Source organism: Pecten maximus, chromosome 7 (assembly GCF_902652985.1).
Source record: "Pecten maximus chromosome 7, xPecMax1.1, whole genome shotgun sequence".
In the NCBI taxonomy this organism is placed as follows: Eukaryota; Metazoa; Mollusca; class Bivalvia; order Pectinida; family Pectinidae; genus Pecten; species Pecten maximus.
The window spans coordinates 38,218,997-38,241,477 of NC_047021.1; the positions used below are offsets into that span (position 1 = coordinate 38,218,997).

General features: G+C 34.4%; 2 protein-coding genes across 4 annotated transcripts in view; one reads left to right on the forward strand and one right to left on the reverse strand.

Moving 5' to 3' along the window:
* Window positions 1-15,314, reverse strand: part of LOC117330780 (UPF0577 protein KIAA1324-like homolog) — a 39,494-nt gene extending 24,180 nt beyond the window's left edge. For all 3 annotated transcript variants that reach the window (XM_033889263.1, XM_033889262.1, XM_033889264.1), the window contains exons 1-14: window positions 15,097-15,314; window positions 10,094-10,217; window positions 9,576-9,768; window positions 8,447-8,594; window positions 6,291-6,380; window positions 5,853-5,964; window positions 4,938-5,090; window positions 3,987-4,075; window positions 3,187-3,469; window positions 2,487-2,695; window positions 2,123-2,187; window positions 1,472-1,678; window positions 910-1,128; window positions 242-377 (exon numbers count right to left, since the gene is read on the reverse strand). In XM_033889263.1, coding sequence (XP_033745154.1) covers window positions 242-377; window positions 910-1,128; window positions 1,472-1,678; window positions 2,123-2,187; window positions 2,487-2,695; window positions 3,187-3,469; window positions 3,987-4,075; window positions 4,938-5,090; window positions 5,853-5,964; window positions 6,291-6,380; window positions 8,447-8,594; window positions 9,576-9,768; window positions 10,094-10,217; window positions 15,097-15,177 — 2,109 coding nt within the window. In that variant the 5' untranslated portion in view covers window positions 15,178-15,314. The remainder of the gene's footprint in view (window positions 1-241; window positions 378-909; window positions 1,129-1,471; window positions 1,679-2,122; window positions 2,188-2,486; window positions 2,696-3,186; window positions 3,470-3,986; window positions 4,076-4,937; window positions 5,091-5,852; window positions 5,965-6,290; window positions 6,381-8,446; window positions 8,595-9,575; window positions 9,769-10,093; window positions 10,218-15,096) is intronic.
* Window positions 15,315-15,474: 160 nt separating this feature from the next.
* Window positions 15,475-22,278, forward strand: LOC117330782 (uncharacterized protein C1orf194 homolog). Its single transcript, XM_033889265.1, is given in 5 exon segments — window positions 15,475-15,662; window positions 16,973-17,205; window positions 17,979-18,039; window positions 18,041-18,098; window positions 21,505-22,278. Coding segments are annotated over 5 exon segments (516 nt in total). The 5' UTR covers window positions 15,475-15,569; the 3' UTR covers window positions 21,576-22,278.
* The last annotated feature ends 203 nt before the right edge of the window (window positions 22,279-22,481 follow it).

The following is a 22,481-nucleotide window of genomic DNA, read 5'->3' on the forward strand; positions in this document are numbered from 1 at the left end:
GGAAAAAAATAGATCCCCTCGCAAAAATAACAACCATTACAGCATATATAAAAAGATCTTAATATTTTACAGTAATAACTAAAAAAATCTTCTCATTCAGATCTTACTCAGAATAAAAATAACGATTTTTTTTATCCATCAAGAGCATCACACTGAAAGTAAGACATAAATAGACATGATCTTTTAAAATACAGGAGTACCATACACAGCCTTATTTCCATATATTCCTGTGTTGACCTACTTTACTGTCAGAAGAGCTGACATTGTTGCGACAGACGGCCAAAGTGTCCTCAGAGCCACACAGACTGATGTTGAAAGCATGAAAATACTGTGTCCCTGTGCCAGTGAACAGCGGGCTTCCCTGGATGATCTTGGGCCTGAAAGTACCACAATAGAATTTGTAAGTTATAAATCTTCAAACCAAATTACACAAGAAAAATTATTGCAATTAGCCAGACAAAAAAGTCAAACTTGTATTATGTCTTTGACCTTTATTAATTAAGAAGAAATGCACTGGACAATGATTTGAATTAGACCTCAATGTGGCCTTGACTTTCATTTTTCATTGTCTAACCACCATTGAATAACCTATTGCCAGGACAATGAATAGGACATTTAAATAATTGTGACCTCAATGACCTTGGACAAAATGACCCTTAAATTTCAGGTGACATACCACCTTAAGAGTATCCTACTTACATTTTGAATGTATTATTTATGTCCATTGAATTGCAAAGGTCTATCAAGCTACCTTCAATAAGTAGGCAGTTATGGTGCCAAACATTATTTAACCTTTTATCACAATGTGACCTTAGACATACAAACACAGACACTTTTGTAAGGGAGTATAAAAACAAAAAATATGAGAAGTAATGACATTGTTATCTATTGTAATGTAAAATGCTTCACCCTTTGAGTGCGGAAAAGTCATATTGCCGTCCATCTTGGCCACGGAATGTACAGTCGGTCTCGCATCGTTTTCCCTTGACTGCACGAAGCCCTTCCCCACATGTCACACAAGATTCCAGACCCCAAGAGTGACCGTTAGGGATGACAGTGTTAGGGGGGCACGGCTTGCATGATGTGTCATTGGTGTCAATGTAGTGGCCATCAGGACATGGCACACAGCTGTAATAGAGTGGAGCAGTTAAAGTAGAGGCAGTATAGAAAGTGACCCTTATCTTAAGGAAACATATTAGAACTTAGTAATCTAAAGAAATATCCATTATTACTGAATTCAAAGAACAGATCATTATTATGAAAAACCCTTTCTTCACTGACAAAACATAGATAATTACAAACTTAATGCAAGTCTTTTTCTCTGATCTTAGTGGCATTCCTGCATCAAAAAACTATTTCACGTACTACAGCAACACAAAATGTATCTGCTCTATCTATACTGGGTAAAACCCTTGTGACAAAATATACAGATTCACTACAGCTACGTATACACGTAGCTCATATGACTAACCCGCTCTGTCCGTTCTGAGCTACACCCTGCGGACAAGTCTGACAGCCCGACGCTCCACCCTGTAGTGTATTGGTCACTTTGATGCTGTAGATTTTAGCGACATCGTTTACAAACTTCTCTCTGGACTCGGATGTATCCTGAATTGTCCAATCAGAGTGTTCAAATGCCCAGGTGAACGTGATTGGCTCGGCAGAGTGTATAGCATATCTAGTGATAAACAGGTAAACACATCAAGGAACAGGAACAATATCGCACCAACTCTACTGAGTATGTATAGCTTTTCTCTTACAATAATAATCAGAGAAATTTGAAAGTTGCTTCACAACAAGCTAGACCAGAGACTTCAAACATTTAAATGATTGTCAATGTCAATCTTGCCTGAATGAATAAGCATTCAATTTTGTTTTCGTTTTGTAGGAATCTTTTCAAATGAAGCAAAAGTACACATATTTAAATGTACATCCTTTACACAAGATTCCAAAGAATATTTGTTATTGGTAATTATTTATCTAGGTCAAACCCTTAATAGTCAACAAGATTACGAAGAGTACAATTATACTGAAAATGATGAAATTTAGTTTCAATTGAAAGTCCAAAAGAGCTTTGACTAATCATAAAGCAAGCCATTTGACTGTTTTAACTTAGTAATACCTGTATTTTGTTTTCTTCTGCTTCCCCTCCCAGGTATTGATAATGGTGCTGTGACCAGTATCGTCCTGTTAAAACCAGAGTTCATAATAGAGGTAATGAATCTCGATGTGGCAATACCATTAAATTGATTGACTTAGAACTTCATAAGAAATACATCAGACTGGGCTTAAAGATTGGTCAGGTTTTTTCCGGACATCAATCAAATAGGAAGTAGTGTTTCTTCTATTTTGCACTGAGACACTCCAGACAGGTGGAGAGCAAAATTGAACATAACCTTTGAGGCTGCAATTTGCACATGGCATTAAGAGTTTGTATATATCACAGCAGGCTATTTATAGTAATCAAGAAGGGTTTGGGAACATACCGACAAGAAGATGAATTCACATTTTCCGGTACAATTGGTTTCAAACACGAACTCGATAGCAGAAACCTCCTCTCCATTGCTTGTCCCATAGGTGCGGAACCCTCCGACCTTGAGGAGTAGAATGAGGTAGGCATCATCACCGCGGCCATAGTGGGTGTGGATATGGCCCCCTGCTACCATCCAACTGGAGTCTGACTCACATTCAGACTCTAAAGAAATGAAAAATAAAAAAATAGATTTAACCCAAAGCAGGGCTTCATGCACTTCTACTCAACTGAATAAAAGTAGAAAATTAGAAAATGTCTGTAAGACAACAATGTCCCTGATCCTATGAGAAGAATTTGCTGTTACGAAATGATGGTTTAAACACGAACAAAATCTGCTGAGGGATTCTTAAGGTATGATGTTGATTTGGAACAGGACGAAACACATTGCGTTTGATTCAGAACGGGTCAGATGTGACCTTTGAGTGGACCAATGATCATCAGAATATGATCCGATATAGAGAACTTAACTAACATGAAGCTATAATATAAATATAAAATAAATTTGTTCAAGGATTCTCAAGGTATAATATTGATTTAGAACAAAGCCTCTAATAAGGAAAGGGTTAAAGGTGAAACAATAAAGTATGATAATTGAAAACCTATAATAACAATATACGGCATTTTAAAGTGGATACTTTGTTAATTTGTCTCACCAGTGAATGTAATGCATTCGGATGACATGTTGACAGGCATATCATTCCACCATTTGTATTCAATGCCGTAGGTGGGGGAAGTTGAGGCCGAACACAATTTACACAAACTGGAGCCGTCCGAGAACTTGTTATCCGGACACACTTGGCAGATTCCCTTAACATATTCATGTCCAGGATTACACGGTGGACAGTCCCTGGGGGGTCCCTCGGGGGGCAGACTTACAGCTCCATCAACATTTTGACGACACACCTGCGGCAGGATCCACTTGTATTCCGTGTATGTCTGATAAATAATGAAATTTAATAAACATCATGCAATGAGTATGGTTACTTTAACAAAACTTCCTAAGACATCCGGTTAATACAAATACCATTTCGAAAGATCTTTATCTTAAACACAAAACAAATATTGAAAATTCTGTCACGGAGCTTTCAGAAATGTCTGTTTCCATTGCCAAACAATGTGGGTAATTTCAGAGCATTGAACAACTGTTCATTATTTGGTGATCGGACAAATGTTTGAGGTTAACTTTCAAAATATAAGGACACATTTTTTTCCAAATAAGACACTAATACCTTTTTTTCACTGTTACAGTGTGTCTTGGTCTCAAAGTAAGTAATATTGTATGATATTTATCTACTATTTTTCCCTCTTTTTAATGTTATAATGTGCCTGATCATGAGTCTTGTAGAAGGTACATTGTTGGATATTTATCTACTATTCTTACCTCTTTTTAATGTTACAATGTGCCTGAGTCTTGTTGAAGGTATATTGTTGGATATTTATCTACTGTTCTTACCTTTTTTTCACTATTACAGGGTGCCTGGGTCTCATAGTAATCCCTTTCAGTACAGACTGGCCTATCCAGGCATTTAGTAGCTCCTTTTCCTGAAAAAAATATCCATAAGAATTGCATAAAAATACATAAAAGAAAACTTACCAATCTATAAATAGAATGCTACCTTTAAGATGATAGGAATGATGATAGAATATCTTGTAAAAATGACAGAGTTGACATGCCTCCCCAGTGCTACATTTTTTTGTCTTATCCAATTAATTGTGTTTCTGCCACAAATATTACACTCAGTAATTGAAGCTATTTTATATTTCATAAAAAATTACTGACGTTGATATATTTTATTAATATTACTGAAATGATGTACAACAGAATTTATAATCCAATGGTGTTCAAACTCAATCAGTTTCGGCTGAAATTCTGAAACTTCAGCTTTGCCCGTGACAAGATTTTGTTAGGAGAATGCAGCCCTTGCTGAGACAAATTGGTCTTGTACATACAGGCACTGATTCTACAAGTCTGTCAGAGCTACTTACGAGAATACAGATTCTACAAGCCTGTCAGAGTTACTTACGAGAATACCGATTCTACAAGTCTGTCACAGTTATTTACGAGAATACCGATTCTACAAGTCTGTCAGAGCTACTTACGAGAATACAGATTCTACAAGCCTGTCAGAGTTACTTACAAGAATACCAATTCTACAAGTCTGTCACAGTTACTTACGAGAATACCGATTCTACAAGTCTGTCACAGTTATTTACGAGAATACCGATTCTACAAGTCTGTCACAGTTACTTACGAGAATACCGATTATACTAGTCTGTCAGAGTTACTTACGAGAATACTGATTCTACAAGTCTGTCACAGTTACTTACGAGAATACCGATTCTACAAGTCTGTCACAGTTACTTACGAGAATACCGATTCTACAAGTCTGTCACAGTTACTTACGAGAATACTGGGTTTCTTGGTTACACGGACTACAGGAAGCTGCACCACGGTCTGAAAAGGTGTTGAGGTCACATGGGGAACAGAAATGAGCGCCCGGGTCAGGGCTATTAGTCCCAGGACGACACTTTGTACACTCCGACGTATAGGCAACACCTGTTGACAGAAAGGGTGGATTGAATTCATTTCTGCATCAAGGAAAACAAGGCCAGATACAGTGTAAGAGATTTTATATGCAGGTTAACCACAAATTTGAAGCAAAAATTATTTCTTTTTTGCAGAAATTACGATAAAAAAAATAATAACAAAGCGGTCCATCAATTTTTTTTAACGTTTCTGATATCTGATAATTTCTGATTGTATTAACTCCTCAAAAACAGAAAAATTCCTGATAATAACTACAATCTTTACAATGTAGTCCGATTCCAGGAACTACACCAAGTCCTGTGAGAATTCAGCAACCAAAGTCCTGTGAGAATTCAGCAACCAAATTAAATACTGATGATATTTAAGGAACTTTTAACTGATCATAATTCATCTAAACTCATCAAGATTTTTTTTTTAAATCTGTATAGCATATAACCATATTAAGTATTTGCATATAGCATGCATTTTTTGTTTAATTTGGCATGAAAGAATAACTTGACTGGATACTACACACTTGGTCCTGCCAGACCAACAAAATCTTTTTGCCAGCCACACAGAGATTTGGTAGATTAAGATCAAGCAGGGATAACTCTGGAGGAGGCCATGGGGCCATTTGCTCCATTTTTTTCAAAATGGCCCACCAAAACTCACAAATTTCTTCAATTTTCTATGTTTTGGCCCATACTATTTCTGAAATCTTGTCAAAATGGCCCATGATTTTTGGGTCCAGGGTGAACCCCGATCAAGTATATCTAAATGTTGAAAACATACCTGTCACCTCGATCTTACGGATCATGACAGGTTTATATTTTGCACTCGAATCTCCGATGTTTAGTCCCATGGTCCTCCAAATAATCACATTCAGTCCGGTCTTCAGGACAAGCTGCAATATAACAAAATCCACTCAAAATATACATTTTATATCACAGAACAAATAATTTCAACTTGTATTTGTCAAAGAGAGCATTTCAATGGTTGAAAATGATTTGCTTTTATTTCTTGTCCATATCAGTGTATGTTCAGTGCAGAAATTACCATTTGTTTCCTTAAATAAATACAGACAAATTGTTTTATTTCTATGACATATCCAGAAAGGTCTGAAAACAATAGCGAAGATATTAAACTTTTTCATAGGTATGCAGAGAATTAATGATTAGTCCAGTATGGTGGACACCAAAGCATCAAAATGACCGGTGGTCAGGTACATACATGCACTTGTTTGAATTCGCCATCTTTTGTTGGTCCAGGCCAATTGTTGGCTTCCTCATCTTCAACAGACTGGCACTGGTCATTTTGTACCTGTCAACAAAGAAGCTTTGTCCAATTAAAAACGAGGTAATTTATGAAACATTTGAATAAATCAGAGAATGATAGAACAGCATTTCATTTGATGTATATAATCAGGGCTTTTTCTGGAGGCTTTTTGGGGCCGTTAATGGGCCCCATTCCCAATAGAAATTGTTTCATATTTAAGCCAAATTCCCAAAATTTGCCCTTTTCTCCTGAAAAAATCTTTCCCAATTCATCAATTTTTTCCCCCAAAATGAGACAAAAAGGCCCCTTCCCAAAACCAGTGAGAAAAAACTCTGATAATGTTAAACAGAAGCGGCAATATTGTATTAGTATATGAACAAATTAACAATAAATACAAGAGTCCCAATGGGCCTGAATTGACAATCGCTCACCTGGCTCTACAGCAACTTTGAAGTTGATCTAGGTCATTTCTGCAGATACTATGCTGATTACCATTTTATTCAAATATCAGAGTAGGCTAGGTTTATTCATGTCAATAAATTTTCTGCTAATCCTTCATTCCAGCATACTATTGACCTTATATCGGGTCTCATTGTCTCTTGGCTATCAAAAAATCATTTTTTAAAGATTTAAGCCTATTTGACCCCTGTGACATTTAATGTAGGTCAAGGTCATTTATTTAAACAAATTTAGCAGCCCTTCATCCTAGTATACTACATGCCCAATATCAAGTCCCTGGGCCTCTTAATTATTGAGAAGTTGTTAAAATATTTAAGCCTATTTGACCCCTGTGACCTTTAATGTAGGTCAAGGTCATTTATTTAAACAAACTTAGTAGCCCTTCATCCTAGTATACTACATGCCCAATATCAAGTCCCTGGGCCTCTTGGTTATTGAGAAGAAGTTGTTAAAACATTTCAGCCTATTTGACCCATGTGATCTTGAATGAAGGTCAAGGCCATTCATTTGAACAAACTTGGTAGCCCTTCTCCCCGACATGCTACATGACTAATATCAAGTCCCTGGGCCTCTTGGTTATTCAAAAGAGTCCATTTGAAGATTTTAGCCTATTTGACCCATGTGATATACTACAGACCCAATATCAGGTCTCTGGGCCTGTTGGGAATGGAGAAGAAGTTGAAAATGTAAATTTGCTACAATGCACCATGCAGGACAAAAGGTGATCACAACAGGTCAACTGACGAAACAAGAGATGTCACCGAGAGGGTGACAAGTATTACCCCCGCCCCCCCCCCCCCCCCCGCTTTGAAGCTGCCTATTTATGGTACTATAACCCAATCAAACATGTTCTATGTTTAGGCAAGAACTAAGTGATGCATAGCCGAACAAAATTTTGCTCGTTTTTAGAGAAAAAGGGGCATAACTCTATTAGAACTGGTAATAAGAGCTAAGCCTCATAGGGTCCTCTACCTACATACCAAATTTTAGTAAAATCCATTGAAAACAAAGCAAATGCATAGCCGGACAAGCTAGTAACCATTTTTCAAATAAAGGGGCATAACTATGTAAAAAGCATTTTTTCGGAAAAAGCATTTACTGGAGGCACAAGTGCATGCAGTCCTTCAACTGTGTAAAAAGTTTCAAGAAATTCCATTGAAAACAAAGCAAATGCATAGCCGGACAAGCTAGTAACCATTTTTTACATAAAGGGGCATAACTCTGTAAACAGGGTTTTTCAAAGGAAGACGTTACTGGAGACACAACTTCATGCCATCATTCAACTCTGTATAAAGTTTCAAGAAAATCCATCAAAAGCTAAGTGAATACATAGCCGGACAAAATTAGGACACATTTTGTAAGAAAAAGGGGCATAACTCTGTTAAAAAGGGCTAAATCGCAAAATCACTGCAGGGGACACAAGTTCATATGGTCTTCTAATTATATCCCAAATTTGAGTGAAATTTTGTGACATACGGACGGACGGACGGACAAGGTGATTCCAGTATACCCCCCCCCCCCCTTCGTTGCGGGGGGGGGGGGGGGGGGGGGGGGGGGGGGTATAAAACTTAAACCACACTGTCTATGGGTGAAGCAGATGATGCTGACAACACCGACAGCCTCCCTGGACTTTGAGCTAAAAATGAATGTACCTTAAACTGGAACATGGATGCTGAATCTGTGTACTGGTACTCAAAGGTCACGGATCCAGGTTGGACCAAGGTCACTGAGTACACAAGACTGGATGAACAGGGACCTGGATAGGAGGCTATGAATTCTCCTTTTGGTTTCCATTCTGTGCTGTAAGGCAGAACAAAACATTTACCTTAAACACGAATACCTGCTGAAAACTGTGTTTGCAAGCTTTCAAAATGTCTGTTACCTTTCATTTTCGAGTAAAGAGTGCAAACGGATGTAGCTTCAACAACATTTCGGTCATGCAGATGAGCTGTCAAAGATAACATTGTGGTAAGTAATTTTGTTTTGTTGATGGATATTGATTAAGTACTTGGAAATCAGTATATCTCTCTCCATTATCATAAGTTGGCTAGCTAAGGGCAGTACATGGGTGAATCTCTTTCCAAACATTGTCACAAAAATTCATGCCGTCAAAATCCAAAAAATCTGTGCTCATAATTTTCTTTGAGCATACATGTATCATTTTTTCAGCTGAAAACTTAAATTTGATCATCATTTAAATACCTTTTCCTATTTTAACAGGAATCATTTAAATACCGTTTCCTATTTTAACAGGAATAACATTTTTATGATCAAACTAGATCCTGAATGTACTTTCAAGTAAAATATCAACATCCAATCAATTAATGAATTAATAGTGATTTCTGTTTATAGCTTTTTAACAAAATTTGTGGATGGATGGACAGATGAAGGGTAATGCTATATGGCTCCAAATACCTCATATTATATATACATTATACAAACATAGAGGCATAAAAAAAGCTTCTGTCCATCTTTTATGCTAGAATTCCCAAATACAAAAATGACGTCCAAAGTTTTGTTTCAGCAACAATATTTCAGATTGATTTTGGGATTTCTTGTGCATGAGATCCTAAAATACCAGGTATACAGTACATACATAGAGTCATAAAAAAGCTTCTGTGTATCTTTTATGCTAGAATTTCCAAATACAAACTGATGTCCAAAGTTTTGTTTAAGCAACAATATTTCCGATTGATTTTGGGATTTCTTGTTCATGAGATCCTAAAATGAACCTGAACTATTGTTTCTTAAACCTTACCTGATAAATTAATATCTACTTACTCTGTACAGTTAGCGTGGTCTGCCCCAGGAACGAAAGAATCCAGAAAACTGTCTACATCTGCTGTGAAACCTTGAGGTATTTTGTCCCACTCATCAAAACGTGCCCCACCCCCTAGGGAATAAGTGCCTGGGGGGCACGGGCTACACACTTGGTCAGTCATGTTCAGATACTGACCTGCTTCACAGGTAAATTCTGAAAATATTAAATATGATGTTAATTTCTGACATTTTCTATAGTCTGACAAAGTGTAAACATACAGAGGGTCAAATTTTTCATAATGTAGCATAGCCACCAAAATACTTCTATTGCAATTCATTAATGTCCTGCGAAAAACCTAAACCCTTAAATTCTTCAAGCCAAAATTTTACCTGTTTTGGGCCTACGTATACGTATATACTGGGCTTTTTACAGATAAACAGTAATTACATGTCTTCTTTCAGACACAGTTTAAAATGAATAAGTCATGATCAGTACTTGCAACAACTTTGCAGTCAGAAGTTATAAGACAGATACTTACTGCACTTTTGGCCCCTGACAGGGGGTGGTGGGGCCCCACCTTCACACTTTTTGGGCTCCGGAACAGAAACACGCCATCGTCCACCATCACTGTCACATTCTGTATACTCATAGTGAAAGTCACTCTACAAAAAACAAATAATTCATTTGAGGACAGCTTTTCTTTAAATTTAATAACTACAAAATTATACAATATTCAAATAATGCTTACAAAAGATCTATCAGGCATGCATTTGTTGAAAGATCTTGTAAAATGTCATCTACATTTATGGAACAACAAAACAATGCAATGATGCATGATAAAAAATTTTGTCAAAAAAGAAAATCTTATTTAATTAGTGCACATACTTTTGACTGTGTTTAGGTGTATGCCAGCAAGAGCATTTGTTCAAACAGAAGAACAAACTTAAGATGGACTGACAGAACAGAAGGTACATAATTAACAGGGACATATATAATGTTTAGGATTCACAGAACAAATGGATAGTCAGAAGAACAGGACGGACAAACAAAACAGATACAGAGACGTGGATAGTCAGAAGAACAGGACGAACAAACAAAACAGATACAGAGACGTGGATAGTCAGAAGAACAGGACAGACAAACAAAACAGATACTGCAGGGACGTGGATAGTCAGAAGAACAGGACGGACAAACAAAACAGATACAGGCCTAGGGACATGGATAGTCAGGAGAACAGGACGGACAAACAAAACAGATACAGGGACTTGGATCGTCAGAAGAACAGGACAGACAAACAAAACAGATACAGAGACGTGGATAGTCAGAAGAACAGGACGGACAAACAACAGATACAGGGACGTGGATAGTCAGAAGAACAGGACGGACAAACAAAACAGATACAGAGACGTGGATAGTCAGAAGAACAGGACGGACAAACAACAGATACAGGGATGTGGATAGTCAGAAGAACAGGACGGACAAACAACAGATACAGGGACATGGATAGTCAGAAGAACAGGACGGACAAACAAACAGATACAGGGACGTGGATAGTCAGAAGAACAGGACAGACCAAACAAAACAGATACAGGCCTAGGGATGTGGATAGTCAGAAGAACAGGACGGACAAACAACAGATACAGGGACATGGATAGTCAGAAGAACAGGACGGACAAACAAACAGATACAGGGACGTGGATAGTCAGAAGAACAGGACAGACCAAACAAAACAGATACAGGCCTAGGGATGTGGATAGTCAGAAGAACAGGACGGACAAACAACAGATACAGGGACGTGGATAGTCAGAAGAACAGGACAGACCAAACAAAACAGATACAGAGACGTGGATAGTCAGAAGAACAGGACAGACCAAACAAAACAGATACAGAGACGTGGATAGTCAGAAGAACAGGACGGACAAACAAAACAGATACAGGGACGTGGATAGTCAGAAGAACAGGACGGACAAACAAAACAGATACAGAGACGTGGATAGTCAGAAGAACAGGACGGACAAACAAAACAGATACAGGGACGTGGATAGTCAGAAGAACTGGACGGACAAACAAAACAGAAACAGAGACATATATGGATAAACAGAAGAACAGGCTAGGATATATATATATGGACAAACAAAACAGATTCCGGGACATGTATATATAACATGTATATGTACATGGCACAAATTTACTACATTCTATATATCTTTACTGAAGCAAAGCACCGGCAACCATTACCCCAATGGATGACGGATCCGGAGAAATTAATTGTACACATTGCATTTAATATTGATCATTCTAACTCATGATACTTATTCTTAGAAAATTATAAATCATTTTGACGATACAAGTTCAAAACAAGAACAAATTTGAAGCTATAAAGCTAACAAATCTTGACAAAAAAGAAAGCTGATACCATGTGTGTCATCAAACAACATATGTTACCTATTGGTGGTACATGTATTGTACAGCTTACAAGTGTATATATTATATATATTAACTACTAGGATATAGCCTTACACAAATTAAATACACATAGTAAAGAAGTACCTGGGCATGGTAATGTTTACAAAAATGTTCAGATCCTCTAATTCTATGTACAGTGTGTATTATATCTTATAGTGCTTCAATTCAGTGTAGATAATGATGTACATCTACATATTTCAGAATTTAAATTTTAAATCTCTTTATACATGATAAATCAATCACGTGTAATTTATATATATAATCTGGCGACTTGTATTTAATTTTATCCCTGATTTAATTAGAATATGCAAACTAACAAGACTGAAGTAAAAACTAGACACGATCAACTTCATACGGTCATTACAAATGTAAACATGGGACAACTATATCTGTGGTGTCAGAATATAATGCTGCCTTAGGCAGGTACAGGATAGCTGATATAGAAAACATCAGCAACAGCTGGAGAAGGGACCAGTCACGTCGGGCATACAAATTCTATGCGCAGTATATATATAATAACCTGAATTTGACTTCATCAATGACATCTGAATAAATGTATCACTTAACGAAGATTGGTGGGGAGAGAATAGAAATGGGATCCCTATAACATGCCACATTTTTACAGTTAAACTCTACAACATCATTGTTATACTAGAAAAGTGTATCTATGCAAAGATCTGCAGTCTATCCTTTGTATATATATACCTGTGATTTTTTATTGTTCTGTTGTATCTACCTGTACCTGTTCCCAAACTATACATGGTATATGCAGGTATGATTTTGTGTCACCTTTAGATCACTAGTATAATATCCGATACTTTGATCCTCACCTTCAATCACTTTGCGAATTTAGAAGCTGGATTGCCTTAAAAACTGAAGCATTTTCCAGTAACTATACATGGTATACACCTGCAGGTATGATTTTGTCCTTTCATGATCAATTTTCTATGCTTCAAAAGGCTATTGGGGTGGCTTCAATGCAAACCCTGTGTCTACTATGTATTTAAAGTTTTATTCAAAACTTTAGGCATTTAGCCCATCAGTATATATATATATATAACAGAGCAAATTAATCAAACATACAGCAGAGATTCGAATTCACTGCAGAATAATGGATAGAGAATGAATCCCTTATGACATACAGTATACAATTATATCAGATCAAAACATATTCAAGCAGTTCTTAACTTATTTGATTCAATATATATTTACCTAATGCACATAGTTCATTACACTTTGCGAATTTAGAAGCTGGATTGCCTTAAAAACTGAAGCATTTTTCCAGTAATTTTTTTTCTATATTTAACTCTAAGAGTTTGACTCTATGATCTGAAGTCTATGGAGTCTATGTTTGATCTATGTAACATTGTGAAAATGCTCACTGCATGTTTTGTCTTTTGACAAGTTGTGTTTTAATTTTTGTGTTGTACAAGTTGTGTTTTAATTTTTGTGTTGTATATATATCATACAGGTGAATTATATTGTATACGTATACAGGTACATAATTTGCAAAATGTCAACATCTTTGTTTCATACATGTCAACCTCTGAGACCTCCAATAAGCTAGGGCAAGGAGATCTCAATCATTCCATATCCAAAATGAGGGAGAAAATGTAAGTGGAAAAAATTGCCAAGGTGCAAATTATCTGACAGTTTATAAGAACATTTTGATATTAAAATTTGACAACAACTGTAGATTGAAAAGCATGCAAAAAAAAAAATGAAAGATAAAAAAAAAGAATAATATTGATTCTTAAAAAAAAAAGGAATTTGATAGAGAGAAGCTACATTTTGTGAATCATCAATGCTATAGTCACTTGAATTCCAACATACTAATTAACTCAAATATCAACACATATAGTAGGTATCTATACATCAATTAATTATCTGACATATTTAACAAGAATAAATTGCTGTGTGTATGTTTATTATCTTCAAGTTCCTAACAGGAATTACCATCGTTTTCCAAGATGGCAGACATTGAAAATTGACAATCTTTTTTCTGTAATAAAAACTTGAAAACGTCTCTACCTGTATAATTTGCGCACCCCCAACTTTAAACTTTATTTTAGTACAAAAAAACTACGCAAATTACACTAGTTTTTACGGTAAATCTTTTTGAAAGATGATAAAAATATATAAGCGTTTGTTTGTTCTTGAAGTGATGTACCCTAGTTGTAATCACAAAATCAACTGACTGTGTCAAATGAAGCCACCAAGGCACACGTACAGTTGAAACACAAAACACAGACAGGCACCACACATGCCTTATTGGTGTCAGACGATCCTCTCACCAAGCCTGACCTAGGTCAGGACAACTACTGTAATTATTTATGTCTTTTCTTTACATAATCAGGCCAAGTGTCTGAGTTTTCCGGACTTTTATGAGGGATGACTGCCCTAATCCGTGGATCAAATATAAGTGGTTCAGGATATATACCAAATCATGACTTAGGGGAAATTTTAATGATTTTTTGAGGCTATAGCTACCCAGCATAATCCTGGGTGATTCTACACACATGCTGTATATATCTTATAGATATTCATTCCAGAGTCATTGGCTATATTTTGTAATTTGGATTTCACAGTCTTAGTATGGGAGGCCATACAGTCACTAATGGTCCGCATGTTTTCTACCATATTCATTCAAAATGATGAAAAGGAAAACACTTCAAAACAGTACATGTACACATGTTAGAAATTAAAGCAGGTTTCTAATTGACTTTATATCATTCAAAGGATACCGCATCCTCAGAATTTTCCGTCTGCTGAAATCAAACATTTGGTCAAAATGTCGTTTCAATCAATTACACATGTAACGACATCATTTTAGAAAATTCGAAACAAAAAATATTCAGTATGGAATCCGGTGACAGACTGACGTAAATTTTCAATGACTGCCTCTTTAAAAACCTGTTAAAAAGTGCTAATGAGGTACTATACACGTCATTTAGATAATCATATGTTCTATTTCGTTGTTGTTGTTGTTGATATGCTGTATATTCATTACAGTAGGCATAACAGGTAAACAAACAAAACCAACAATGCATCCACAACATCACGAACATCTCTTACTGGTTGACAAGTTGGTAGAAGCTCAGCCGATGTATATGCAGTCAAAATCATCGAAAATATCAGCAACGGTAAGATGGCCATTGTTCCTGGTTGCTGCTACCACAAAGACACAAACGACAACAGGCTGTGTGTTGTTAAACTGTCACACATATGCAGTTGACAGGTTGAGCCAGATGGTGATGAGTGAGTTGTTGGCCACGGAAAACCGGAAATTATGTGAGAGGCATGCGCAAAGGAACGGAAATACAGTTTTAATATTATTGATAATTAATTTTGATTGATTTAGATAGACATACACAATATAAGACTTCAAACAAAAAAGAAATATTTTTAGTGGAAGGATATTATAAATTAGCTTTACACTGCAAAACAACGTTACCCCGAGATCCCGCGAGACTCACGGTTGCTATAGAAGCGTCACCAACATCCGCGGTATTTTGAGACCAGCAGCTGTCAGAAATCTAAACAGTGCAATGGCTGCAAGAGAAATGATGTCTAACAGGGATCCTTATTCCTTCCCTCGGAATCAAAATGACGACAACTTCATGGGTCAACTTAGAGCTGAGGTAAGAAATTATTATCGATATACTGCCACTTTGTATACATTGTAATATGTATGTATTCTATTAAATTAACAGTCAGTTGTATGGTATAACCGTCCGTTTTGCTTATGTTCTTTGTTAGGCCTAAGCTTATGTTCTTAATGTTATATGATTGCATTATAATTTATAACTACTTTCAGCTGTAGCTAGTAGACTGTAGTCTCATACATTTGTTTTATGTAACTTCACTAAAATCAAGAAGTAAAATTCAATTAAAGTTTATTTTCGTTATCATCATGGGTAAGAAAAAACGTCTACTAAAAAATCAAATAAATATTCCATCGATCCACATAATAGAAGTACTATATTTGTGGTAAATAAATTTCAGTATATCCCTATTATTGATTTATTCGAAGACTTAATTTCCCTTATTTGTCTTTTATGCTTATGACAGAGAACTCTGCAGTTGTACATATATCATATTCATGTACATAATACTGTTTACATATATGTTAATGAATTGCTTTAAGAATTTAGAAAACTCAAGAAAGAACAGGAAGCTATAGGTGTAAACTCTGAACATGTTGACATCACTTAATAGGTGTTAAATACATTCTATACATATGACACTCAGTTTACAGATTTTTCTGTTGACTGGATACATGAATCATAAATTGTGATGCCAGAGATTCAGAATTCATGATTCCTGTTTGGCATTTATTCCATAAGTTGGTGTTTTCTTAATCCAACACTGTCTAATTTAATTACAAACACTTTAGTTAGGGTCCTTGAATATATCAGATACCATAAACATGTACATTTGTGAAAGAACAGGAAAAATAACCCGAACAGGAATCAAACTCACACCTATGATAATCCCTAGAGCTGCAATAATCATCTTCACTATATATATTGATGGACATAGGCTGGGTATGAATATTTGTTCAGGATACACAATACTTCCCTGGCTCTACCAACTGAGCCAAAGAAGCAGCTTTACAGGCTCTGTCAGCTGAGTCAGTGACAGAGACATTAAAATAACACTATGTATATATATAATGCAATGTATGTACAAACCAGTGAGATCGATCCACTACTTTTTCATAATGAATCACTCGTCTGTTGGAACTTGATATCTGTGTATAATTTCTTGGATTGATGTCAGACACAGACCTTTCTACTGCATTTTTGGCTTAAATGAAAAGCCCAGTGAATGGTTTAATGTAAGCTTGATGTCAAAATCTGTCATTAAACAATGTTTAGTTAGAAGTAGAAAAGACTACCAGCAGCTCCAGACCAGATGATTCAATGTTTGAGCTTTGATTTGTTTGCAGATCGAAGGATACCAGAAACCAACCCATCTAGCCCAGAATGATGATCCCTGGAACAGACTCAATAGCACCTGTACTCTAGCTTCATCACGCCGCGAGATATATCACAATGATCCTGTAGCTCCAAGGGATAGTTTGGACTTTATTTTAAAATCCAGATACGATCATCATCAAGCATTCTTGAAAGACCACAATGAGACCCTATACCAACCAGAAACAGTTGGAAATGAGCATGGGTGAATATAATTTTTTAACAGATTAATTATGTCTTAATAAGGCCAAAACATTCTAAAATATTTCAGGCTTGTTAAATCTGAAGTGATCTCACCCGTTATAAATGTAGATGTTGAAGAGAATTTTTTAAACCAGACACTTAAGGAATGATAAAAGAGAAAAAATGTTGAGATTTGGCCAAATGAAGTTGTTGCATGTTAAATTAGTGTTTACAACTATTGGAGTATGAAATTGAATCATAGTGTAAAAGACAGAAAGATGAACAAAGACAGCCTTTCTCAGTTAATCAGATCATGCATTCTCTGTATAGACATGATCTGTATACTAAGTAAGTGTGATTGAGCTAAATAAAAGCCATCTGTAAGACTTCACTGACTAAACAAGTATTTTGGGCCTACCCCAAATTTTACTGAAAGAGAGAGAGCTCTATATACACACATATCCAACCAACAAAAGTGTAATAATGATTGATTGATAAAAAAATAGGATTGAGTATTTTTTCATACAGTTATAAACTTTTATGTTATTACAACTCTCCGAGAATATTTTCTTAAGTTTATCTTTTAAATTTAAAGCAAATAAACGATAAATTGCAACCCAAAAAACTTCTTTTGTGCTTGACCTCTGTATTAAACATGTAAGTTTCATTTATGTGATCATTTAAAGGAGCCTAGCTGTTATTTATTTTTTTGTGTTATTAAAATAAATTTTGATAATGTGGGTGCCATTTTATGCATTTTTTGTTTTTTCAAAAAGCTCTTGAACCTTTTTCCAGGCGTGTATTGAAGAATCGTGAAAAGGAAGTGATTAAACCCTGTGCCTTACCTAAATCATCCTCTCTCTATCTCCGCTCAGAAGAAGAAGGAGAGCATTCATTCAATAGAAAATGCAATAGGTTTGTATGCTGATATAATAACATCATTACTCTTTCTTTTACATAAAACATGTGATTCAAATCAATAAATTACCATTACTGCATAACATTACAGAAATGAATATAAGATATTTAATACAATAAGGTATTTTCCCTTTATACATAATTTGATATGTGAAAGTTGAATTTGGTAGTTCTATCTGTAAATTAAACGTAAAAATTCTGTATCTATTTAAAGGAATATACCGTAGATATCAATTTATCAATTTTTTTTTCAATGATTTCTATAACAAAATAAAAGAAATTGGATCTGGTACCTTGAGAAGTTTGTAATATCTAAAAGTATATCAAATATACCAAAAACAAATGTAAATATATTGTAAAAGTATTATTTTTGTCTTCAAGATGTTACTGTACTTTGATTGTCTTCTCTTGAAAAACAAAGTGTATGCATGTTTCTGAAAATCCCCACCTTATTACTACAATTCCAAATCCCCATTCCCAAGTTAGCTAAGAAAAATGTCCACCGTATATATTGCATGGCTTTTGAATTCAAACAACCCTCTTTACTCACCACTACTTATATATAGATATATATGTAGAAGAAATAAAATTTGAAATGGACAGGCTTTCTTACTTTCTGGGTTCATGTACATTCAAATCCCATGGGTCTGGCATTCCTATGAATATATATATCAAAATTATCGAAATAAATATTATATATGACGTACTAATAATCTAACATTTATTTATATATATATATGTACTTACTACTAGTGTAAGAAAAAACAAAAATACAGACTTTGCCACTAGGCCGTTCTGCCCTCTCAGGCTTCTTCAGGCCGACTGAACATTTGTTTATTTGTACGTTGCTTAGATATGTATGATATCATCAGTTGTGATGACGTCATCAGTTTTCAATAACATGACGTAATAAACAAAGACGGAACAGATGGAATACTGTACATTCAATAAACTTATTCTGCATTTAAGTTTGGTTTTAGCATTTTAATAAACATTTTTTCTTTTAACTCTCTTGTGACTACATTGTCACTATTTAACTTGTAAATAGGTAAAACATAAAAATAATTCCCAGAACACTGGTGAATATGTTTCCTTACTTTTAAAAATCTCAGGTCATCATCTTTAATTTGCTGTCTATTTACATTGATACGCAATCGTATGTACTAGTATATATATTTAATATATTATGATATTTAAATTGCATGTTTCTGACTGTACTATTTCCCCATATATATATATATATATCTTTTTTTTTTTTCTTTGTTTCTCTGAAAACTTACAGACGGACACCACACACAAACAACAAACAATGGTTATTCCAGAAAACCAGATGGGGGATTCTTTGTTCTATAATAACCTGTTTGAAACAATCCCATATTAACTACACGTTACCTGCTAGCATAAAATAATGTGGTATTTGATCATCTAAAAATCAATTTAAAGTAACAGCACCAGTGTCAGAGTGACTATAAAAACATATTTATTTTAAGAAACTTCTTCTTTTTTTTTCAATATGATAATGTGTACCTATTCTTTGATAATATACAACAATAACCTTTTTTTTTAAATTTTGCTTCTTGTAATTTATTAAAGGTTGTACATAAAGGATATTTAAAAGTTGCTATTAGCACTATTACACTAGGAAAAAGAAAAATGTCCAAAAATTTAACTGGCAAAGTAATATATATTGTATATATATTAAAAAAGATATCAGCTTCAACAATTTGATTAATCAGATTGAAAATATGTTCAAAGTCACTTTGATAATTAATTCCACTTTTAGTTGTTTGACAACACAATGAATTTCTCACAAAACATACAAATACCTCATTACATGTAAAATGTCAATACGATACACGTATTAGCAGTTACAATGATATATATGTGTGTATGTCAATGTATTAATTTTTACTAAAGCCAAAAATACAGTTAAATTAACAAAGTGTTTGAACATGATCACCAGTTTATTTTCATTTAATAAATAGTTAACAATTTTGCCAACAAAAATATGTAATAGGATTTTTTCCTGAAGCACCTCACTAATAAAATTAAAACGTGTTTTTTTTAATTCTTTTTGTTGGAAAAAAATTCAGGACAATCAGATCACCTAAGTCAAAGCTAGATTTTACAAAGATCTTCTGTGAGGTCTATAAATGCAGAGACTCGGAGATAGTCTAAATGTCTTTATATCATGCCTGTTGCCCAAATCTTTGTGAAATGAAAACAAATTGATGTGATGTATACTTATGTGATCTTCTTTTTTTTTTTGAATGAACCATTTTCAAGGTCTCACAATTTATTCCTTTTATTTCAAAATTGAATATAAAACAAAAACAAAAATCTGTCAAATTTAATTTTGATTTTTAGTATTTGTTTTTTGGAAAATGCCCTAAATTAGTTAAAGTAACATTTTAAATATTTCAATAATAATGATGAAAATTTTATCTAACATGTTTAAATTTGAGGCCAGTGTGATTTTCCTTGTGACTAATATTAAACGTTTGTTTCTTGATTAACACATTTTCAGATAGCCACCACACACAAACCACCAACAGGGGGTATTCCCGGAAGCCAGATGGCGGCTTCTTCGTATACTAATTTCTCACTGCCAGGAACTATACTCACTGCTCTAAATAATCTCATAAAAAATCACCCTGTCGATACAATTCTCTCAGCTTGATCTACATACATATAGATATATTTCTCTGCAGATAAAGTTACCTATCTGCTAGGTAGCATTTCATAGATTCCATTTCTACAGCACCTTGACAAAATTACTACTAAATATTTTGCTAGCTTATCTCATCTTTCTCTTGTACGTTATGCAATTTCCTAGCTGCTAAATTTTTTTTAAATAGTCTGTGATATTATATCTTACTCGTCTTTATCTGCTCTTTTGTTTGTTTACTTTTTCATTCTGTTTTATTGTTTAACTACATATAAGAAAAATCTTTAATTTCAACTCTACTGAAATTGAAATTTCTGAAATTTTAATCACTACCAGTATAATGATATTTAACATTTAAACAAATATTATGCTTATATTAATTTTAATAGCTAGTCTTTAATTATATATTAACCTCAGCTATTAGAAATACTTATGTTTTGAGTTAATTAAATTTGATATTTTTGAGCCTAACAAATTTATTTTATGTTATGAAATGTGATAATTTCAAATGGGGAAGAGATACAAAAATGGTATTTAAAACTACAAATATGATACATATGTCCTGACTTTCCTTGCTAGTTTCCACACACTGTCACGGTTGTCTCCCTTTATTCCTTTTCCTCACTTGTCCTTTTTATCTCCGATCCTCTTTATCTGCATTCCCTGTCAGCCTCCGTACCTTTTTGAGCCATGCACAGACACTGTAGCTTGCAACTAACTTTTTCTCACAAACAGAAAGTCCTCACAGTGCTGGAACCAATGGCGGATATTCACGGAAACACGATGGTGGATTTTATTGCACATAAGAGTCAAATAGCCTGTTTCTCATGTGCTTTTAATGTGCAGAGGAAATATATCAGACTGTCCTGGAAAAAAATCAACAACACTTGGACAATATTCAGTCTTGTATGAACTTTCAAAATGGAAAGACATCTTGGATATTACATTGGAGGATTCAAATGTTAAATTATGAAATAATTTCTTGTATACCATTTTGAAGTCACATGTTAAAATTTTCCAAACCACTTATATATATATATATATTCTTAATATTGTTTGCAAAAAAACTTATTTTGATAATGCCTTTTATGCAATGATTTTATTTATATAAATACATTTCAGGTTTGTTTTGAAATATGATAAAATTATGTATACTAATTTATATATATATATATATTATTATAGGTAAAACGTCTGTGATAGAAAATGTCTGTATTAAGTTTTGGGTATTAATGTATGTTCATTGTGTAACTAACACCTATGACAAAACATTTGATAGGAACAAAGAATTTGAATATCAACCAAAGTTTATGCAAAATAATTTGTTTTCCAAAATGAATTCCTAATCAATTTTGCCTGTACATTTTGTTAAAGTTGAGTTATAAGATATGAATTTAAAACAGGTTGTATGTCAAGTTCATAATCATAATTCATTGTAGCGTCTAAGAGGGATATTGTCATCATGTTAAGTTTCATATTCAATGTAATAAATATATGAACTTTTTCTTGTTTTAGAGTTGATGTTCTTATTTTAATTTTTTTTTTGATTTATTTATCTATCTTTTTTTTTATTTTTGTTTTTTTTCATATTTGTTTTAAAACATTTACCAAGGGCATGGTAATAATTGTCTTCACTGAACTCGATTTTGTCTACCAATTCCAATACAAAATCACTCCAGATACATATATTACTTTAAATCAACTGCCTCAAA